This window comes from Elaeis guineensis, chromosome 4 (assembly GCF_000442705.2).
Source record: "Elaeis guineensis isolate ETL-2024a chromosome 4, EG11, whole genome shotgun sequence".
In the NCBI taxonomy this organism is placed as follows: domain Eukaryota; kingdom Viridiplantae; phylum Streptophyta; class Magnoliopsida; order Arecales; family Arecaceae; genus Elaeis; species Elaeis guineensis.
Genome location: NC_025996.2, coordinates 123,613,925 through 123,622,135, shown reverse-complemented (window position 1 = coordinate 123,622,135; position 8,211 = coordinate 123,613,925). Strand labels below are relative to the sequence as shown.

Genomic DNA, 8,211 nt, shown 5'->3' with positions numbered 1-8,211 from the left:
AGAAGAAAAAGAAAAGAAGAAAAAGAAAAGAAAAGAAAAAAGAAAAGAAAATAATAATAATAATAATAATAATAATAATAATAATAAATATATATATATATATATTTATATTTATATATATATATATGTATGAACAAATAAATAAATAAATAAATAAATAAAAAATTGAAATTGATGAGAGAGAGAGTTTCTCTCTCTTCTTTCAGTCTGAACCCTAACTTTCTCTCTCTGGAATTGGATTTTCTCTCTCTACTTTCTCTCTCTAGAATTTTCTCTCTCTAGCTTGTTTCTCTCTCTTGATGGATTTTTCTCTCTCTAAAGTTATCCTTCTAAGATTAGCGTAGGGGAAGGCTTCATCTGATGATTCTGATCGAGTTTAGAGACGAGTCTGATTTTAAGCGAGATTTTGATTTTGGGATTTGTTAGATTTAATTTTGAATTAAAATTAATGTAAAAGTATAATTTTGGATAATAGGCGCGGAAGAATCTACTAAAAGTTAGTCGATCTATTCGTTCAGTGCTCCGCGAAAGGTAAGTAATGAATCATCTTCTCGAGATATTCCATATTTATTCTGAAAATAAATAATTATTCTCTGAAATTATGCATGATTTATGAAATTATGTTTTGAAAAAAAAGTGCTTTTGAAATGTTATGGTATATCGATTTATGCACATATTTAGTGAAAGATTATGATATATGTTGTGGTACTAAGTGTTTTGATATAGATCGAATTTATGCTCTCAGCCTAACTATGCTTCAGTGGGCCTCGCCAATGGGGATTATACGTTGGTACTTTGTGGACCCTGCCAGTGGGGGTTGTGCGCTGGTATTTCTGGACCCTGCTAGTGGGGGTTGTGCGCTGGTATTCTGTGGACCCCGTCAATGGGGGTTAAACGTTGGTCATAGTCGAGGCTGTTGAGTTACGAGTGTTTTGAATCGAATCGAATTTATGATTATATTATGTGTGAATTTTTGAAAATATTGGATTTGCATTAAATCAGCATGAAATATATTTTTATGTTATTTGCAGCATTGTTCTTGAAAATTTAATAATATCTGAATATCTGGTAGAGATACTTGTTACTTACTGGGCTGTCTAGCTCATTATCTTTCTTTCTATTTTTCAGATTCAGACAATTAATTTCGAGCGTGGGAAGAAATATTGGGACAGAGCTTTTAGAGGCGAGATTTAGCATTGTCAACTTCATTGAACTTAGATTTATTGTTTTAGTAAAAATTTTATTGGATGTAAGACATTTGATTTAATTACTTGAATTACAGTTGAATAATAATTATTTGAATTTATTCTGCTGCGATGCATTGATATCGTGATGAGATGCCTTGCATGCTTATGGAGAGAGTTCTTCATAAGTATGCGGCGGTTGCCATGACCCTCGATTTACAATCTCGGATCGGGGGCGTGACACTACAACTGCACATGGCATCAAAAATGTTGCAAGTCCTGGCTTTGACATGGAGGTCACAATAGGCGACGAGGGCCTTATCCTTGGAGTAGCCCAGACGATCCATCAGGTACTCCGCCATGAAGGGTAGAGGAGAAGAGGAGGAGGTAGTCATTTCGGCGGCGGCCGACGAGGAAGAATAGGAGGAAAGTATGGAAGGAGGAGGAAAGGGAGGGAGGAGAGGTGGCCGCCACCTTCGTTTTATGGATTGGAGGGTTAGGGTTTCGAGGGATTGGAGGGAACCGGAGGGAAGGAGGCAGAGAAGAGGGAGGATTCGGTGCGCGGAGTAGAGGGTGGCGAGGCGGGAGGGAGATGGCCGGCGCGCTGGGAGGTGGGCTCGATCAGCGACGGGGGGCGGGCTCGAGTGGCGACGGTGGCGGGGAGGGAGGGCTCGACGGTGGTGGGGAGGGAGAGAGAGAGAGGATGGTGGCAGGGAGGGAGAGAACTTATCGGGAAGGACGACCGGCGACCGGGGAGAGAGGAATGTCGCTGGAGATCGGGGAGGGAGAAAATTTGGACGACCGCAGCGGAGATCGGGGAAGGAGAAATCAACAGGTTTATTTTCAATTAGGGCAAAATATCAAAGGTTCTTTTTTTTAATTAAAAAATATTTAGCGATGAAATACATTCGTTGCTAAAAATAAATATTCTGTCGCAAAAAAATATATTTTTTGCAATAAAAATTTTTTCGTCGCAAATGATTAATTTTTTGCAACGAAAATTTAATTTCATCGCAAATATAAAAAATGGTCGTAAAATCAAGTTTTTCGCAACGAAACAAATATTTCATCGCATAAAATCAAATTTTTTGCGACGTAATTATTTTCGTCGCAAAAAAAAAATTTAGCAATGAAAAATTTTTTCGTCGCCAAAAAAATATTTTTTTGCGATGAAAAAAATTTCATCGCTAAAGATCAATTCTAGCAACGAAATTTAAATTTTCGTCGTAAAATATTCAATTTTTTTCAACAAAATAAAATTTAGCGACGCAATAGTTTCGTCGCTAAATATAAATAAAATTGATCGCAAAAGCCTTTCTTTTTTGCAACGAAATATCAATTTTGTCGTAAAAAATATAATTTTTTTGCGACAAAATTTTTTTTGTCGCAAAAAAAATTTTTTTACTACGAAAAAAAATATTTTATCACATAAAAAATTATTTTTTGCAACGAAAAAAAAGGTTCATCGCTAAAAATCAACTTCTAGCAACAAAAATAAAAATTTCGTTGCAAAAGATATAACTTTTTGCAACGTAATTTTTTTCATCGCAAATACCTAATTTTTGGAGACGAAATTTAAATTTCGTTGCAAAAGCTTAATTATTTGCGACGAAATAAATTTCGTCGCTAAAATTTCGTCGCAAAAAGTCAAATTTCTTGTAGTGTTAAGTAAAATTTAAAATTTGCTTATCCATTTTGGATTAGATGATGCCAATTCAAAATCGATTACTAACTTCACAAATTGATATTTTTCACTTCTTATGAGGACTCCATCAAAAGACATATTGGATGTTGTGAATATGGCATATATGAATGTTCAATTATAGTTGTACACATTTTGTAGGATGGCCAAGGGCTAGGCCAATGGCAACTAATCTGAAATAAACTAGACCGATGCTCAAAATACTTGTCCATCCTCTTAGATTCTCTTGAGTCCAACTTTGGGTTTTGGTTACTATTTCATGCTAGTCTTTTATTTTTGTGAGAAAAGTTCCAGACTGATCTTTGGTTCAAATGTCAACTGAAGTTGATCAATACAGTGTCTCTTTGCATGCCAAGTTCTTTCCTTCCACCTTTCATTTTGTTGTCATACTAACAAACCAATCCAAGATTTATCTTGCCACGAGCACCGTTGCTAGTTTCCACAAAATCTATACATTTGCATATAACAATAAGTTTTGGGGATATTACAAAAATATTTGAGAGTCTTAACCCTAAAGACTATTTATAGCATGATTAGCATCCTATTCATTAAAGTAAGACCTATAATGGAAGAAAAATACTTTTGAATCGTAGCATAGAAAAATGGGTGATAAGTAATTCCTCAAGCTGAACTAATGCTACAACCATCTCTTGCCCATGGAACAAATTCCAAAAAGTTGCAGAATCCCTCACTAAATTCCAAATATAGAAAACATGCACATTTAGCATTACTCTTATTAGAGGAAAACATTTCATACTAATATATCTCGATCATGTCATATTCTTAGAATATACTCATAAAAAATACTCTATGATGATGTGGGTGTTATTCTCAAATGGTTCTACTTCTTCAATAGTAGTCTTAAGAAACAAAGATAATATATAAAATAAAATTGTAGAGAGACATAATAGAGGGAACAAATAGGATGGTAAAATTAGTATCTCATGTTACAAATTCACAATACTGGAAAGTATTCCAAGCTTTATAGTCATTAACAAAATTTTAAATCACGAAACATGTTCAGATCACCTGCTCAACAAACCAAAGAACAAACCTAATGACAAGATCTCACGAGCAAGTTGGTGTCGAAAGTTAGCTATAACTTTTAGGTTCTATCCACTACCTATCTAGTTTAACAACCCTACTCAAATAAGAGCTGAAATTTTAGTTGGTTTCCTTGTCCACACTTTCACTCAAAGAGCCATGGGTGTTGCTTCCGAATCTCTTTCTCTTCCTCTACAGTGAAGTCATTCTTAATGTTGAAAGTGTTACGAATCTCTTCAACATGCTTCCCTCTGATTATGTTAGCCACTTGTTCGCATGCAAGGTCTAAGAGATCCTTGATTTCAAGATAATCGGCAGCCTGAAATCAACATAGGAAAGGTTAGGTTATCTTGGTTTTTTTTCCTTATAGTTCGGCAAACTTAAGACACCATATGAAAAGATGATTAGGATGAGATACAAAAAAAAAAGAGAGGCTATTATCTGGAGAACATTTTAAATTTTGAAATCTCAACCCACCAAAGAGCAATATGTTCATCAACAATGGAAATACAATTTTTGGTGTTGAAACAAATAATGAGGTAGTGACTGAACTATAATTTAGAACACATAATTTAATTCATTTTTGAAAAAATGAGGGTCCAACTTGGCAATTTAGTTCTCATAACACCACAACCTCTATCAAATGGGGCAAAGAAAGGATGCCATTTGAAAAATAAAAAAAAGAGAAGAAATGGAGACCAACATGTGTTCATCAAAACATGTTTATCTCAGACGAAATTACATAATTAACCAGCAATATGATTATATATAGAAGATATAAACTATGGAAGAATGTATTTGATGCTTCCAATGAAATATTGACGGTGTTGCCTATCATTTTTCTCCAAATAATTAAGAAATAATGAAGAAGATCTAAAGAACATGAGATAACACTCGAACCTCACATATGGATTAGCTCCCGTTTTTTAGATTTTAGAGAACCTGCTTATATGAATAAATACATACCCAACGAGACAAGCTAGTTTCATACATAAGCATGTTATAATAGATGAGTGCATATAATGTCAGTATCCATTTTTGTACGGTGGTCTTAATATTAAAATTTATGCAGGTTTATTCTCTGTTATTCATTGTGGATTGTATTTAATTTGCTCTTTGTAATGTGGTCTTGATATCAAGATTTATCTACAAACAATTGGATCATTCTCTCTCCAAAATGTTTAGGCATATAGAATCTAAATTAGAGATAATCTACTGAATAATTCTTAAATTAAATTTATTTTAGATTCATGCTCTCCTTTCTCTAAAACTAAACACAATGATTCCGTATCATCCCCTAGTATGATACTTTCAATTTAACATATCAAACTTCAAGCTTCTTGAATGTCAAAAGTAAAACGCTGAAGGCTATCATCCAAGCCCAAGAGGAAAAAGATCCCTCCAGACCAGGAAAGAGAGAGAACCGGAAAGACTGAGGATCTCACCTGAAGAATGTCATAGAGGATGGTCTGATGTACATCAATGTACGTAGCATCCCAGCTCTTGATCTCCTCATTGGGATTATCATATTCGTCGAGTATGCGGGTGGCACCGGCATGCCTCCTGCAGTACTCGATCACCTTGGCGAGGGTCCTGGCATCGACGTTGAAGAGAGGAATCGAGCCCTCCACACAGCCATCGTTGATCATATTGCTGATCATCTTCGACTGCCTCGCCGTTGCCACCTCCACTTCAAACTCCTCACCATCCGAGCTTCTAAGAACAATCTTCTTCTCTTTCTGAGCCGCCAACGACATCATCTACGTCTTTTCTCTCAATTATTTCGCTCCCTCGCTCTGTATTTCTGGAGAGGAGAATATAGTGGTTATTTATTGGGGAGAACAATATCAACTTCATGTCAGAATACGAATAAGAGATTAAAAGGGAGGGCTCCTGAGACGATTGGGATCGTCACTGGTCCAGCTGGGCCAAGCCTGTCCCTGCACCGATGGGGCAGCGAACGAGCTAAAAACAGCACCGAGCATCCTTTGCGCGGTCATTTTCGGGTCCCAGCTCTATCGCCAACGAACAGGGCAGCGATGGTTCAAGGCCTTGAAAAAGAGTAGGAATCAGAGGGGGAGAGAGGTCGGAACTTACCTTAGCTCCGGCGAGCTTCTCCGGCCTCAAATTTCGGCAGGCACAATGATAGGAATCAGGTAGCTCCAGAGGGAAGAAGAGGGATTGCTCATGGTGGAGTGCCTTGGAGGGAAGAGGTTCCTTTTATAGAAGATTTCCTAGAGTTCCGCCCGAGTCCGGCCCGCCCTAGGAGTCCGTTTCCCATCCAGACTCATCGGAGAAGGAGACTCCCGATGGGAGCCTTCCTCCAGTTTTTTTTTTTTTTTTTCCCACGGGGAGCTGGTGCAGCGGACCGGGCCATCACATAGGCAAGGCCCAGCCTTAAGACCCAGACCTGGACCAACCTAGCCTTGTTGTTGCGGTTAAATTCCTTACCAAATTTAGTCTAATATACGGATGGGTCTTGTTGGTTTCGGTGTTTATGGAAGAGGACCAAATATGAGCCTAGAGATGCTAGGATGGGATGAAAGAATTGAGAGATGGAAGAGAACTTTATTTTATAGGCTTCAATACGAATTCTGAGATACCTATCCAGCAGAATCCCTATTATTTGGTTGTTAGTTGAGTACTTTAATCTAATTACAGTTCATATTTCAAATGCTATTTGATACATTAATTACTTATAGAGTCCCAATGATTCACTAATTAATTGATAACATATATGGTTAGGTGTTCCCATTGTAACTGCGTTAATTATACATTCATAAGTTGATACATATATATAATATTATCTATTCATTTACATACACATGTATGCATACAATGCATGCATACGTATGTGACCGCCTGTTTATGGATACTTATCCAATAATATGTTTTATATAGAATGCATACGTATGTGACCGCCTATTTATGGATACTTATCTAATAGTATGTTTCATATAGAATAATTGTATTCAAATTTGGAATTGTAAATTTCCTGAAATATTAATTATCTAATCTTTTGGGGAGGTTTTTGAATATTATATAGCAATTGGTAAAATTATTTCTCTCTCTCTCTCTCTCTCTCTCTATCTATCTTTTTTTTTTTTTGATCTTTCTTAATCTTGACATGGTTCCTAAAGCAAATTATCCCATAAAATACTCTCTAATGAACTCAATGCTATTCAAGATGACATTTTCAACTTCTTGCTCTTCATACTGCTGCATGATTGAATTAAAAGAGAAAAATCAATTTCAAGATTGAAATATTCTAACAACAAAATATAACTTTAGATGTTCAAACAAATAATAATGACTAAATATATTTTAGCATATATGTAAAGATAAATATAGATAACACATGTATGCATATATTTGAGAAAATAAAATTAAGATCTAGCAAGTTAATTATTGTGGTATGCTTACCTTTATCATATTAGCCAAAGAACCAATACAACAACTCCACGCAAACAACATAGGAACCACTATATAATTTTTAAATCATGAATCTATTAAATCGATATCTCATGGTTTTCAATGTATAATATTAAATATATCTAAAGAAGATGGTGAATCACTTGGTGGTCGACTTATGCATGAACCATAATTTTTCAGAGCTCAAAAAATCTATTTATTCTAATTGATCAAGCCCTCAAGGTCATCTTACACATGAGCACATTACACATGCAAGTACTATATATATATATATATATATATATATATATATATATATATAGTACTTGCATGCATTTGTGCGTGTGTAATCGACATTAAGCTAAGACCCTATATAAGGATAATGAGTTCAAATCCCACCTTCAATACATGTCAGGATCATAGGATAATTATAATGGTAAAAAAAAATATTTATTAGTATGTTTGGTTCTCATTTAGATTTGAAACTCATGATTCACTTGCTTTTAATAAATGCAGCTACTTTAAAGGAGGATAAGAAAATCTAATTTTATTTCTTTACATTTCATAAAAATATTTTGATTTGTTCAATATTATTCTTTAAAATATTTTGATTCATTAGGTATATTCAAAACAGTTATATAAGAATACCTTAGGAGAGAGTAAAAAGTTAGAGGTCACGAAAATATTAAAAGATAATATCTTATTTTACATATAAATAATTTGCTTAACTTTTGGTATACTAAATAGTATTAGGAGTTAGTTTGATTCAACCCATTTGATAATTTGACTATGATTTACCAAAGATTTAGCAAATTTGGTAACTATAGCATGAAAATAGAACTAATAAATAGGCTTTAAAAAAAGTGCAAA

General features: G+C 34.9%; 1 protein-coding gene across 1 annotated transcript; it reads right to left on the bottom strand.

Annotated features, from left to right (window-relative positions):
* Positions 1 to 4,016: 4,016 nt before the first annotated feature.
* LOC140857005 (SKP1-like protein 1A) lies at positions 4,017 to 6,240 on the bottom strand. The gene is made up of 3 exons (XM_073255209.1): positions 6,028 to 6,240; positions 5,376 to 5,734; positions 4,017 to 4,249 (listed from the first exon to the last, which is right to left on the bottom strand). Exons 2-3 carry the CDS (start codon positions 5,688 to 5,690, stop codon positions 4,076 to 4,078), a joined length of 489 nt encoding a protein of 162 aa, XP_073111310.1. The 5' UTR covers positions 5,691 to 5,734; positions 6,028 to 6,240; the 3' UTR covers positions 4,017 to 4,075.
* Positions 6,241 to 8,211: the final 1,971 nt, after the last annotated feature.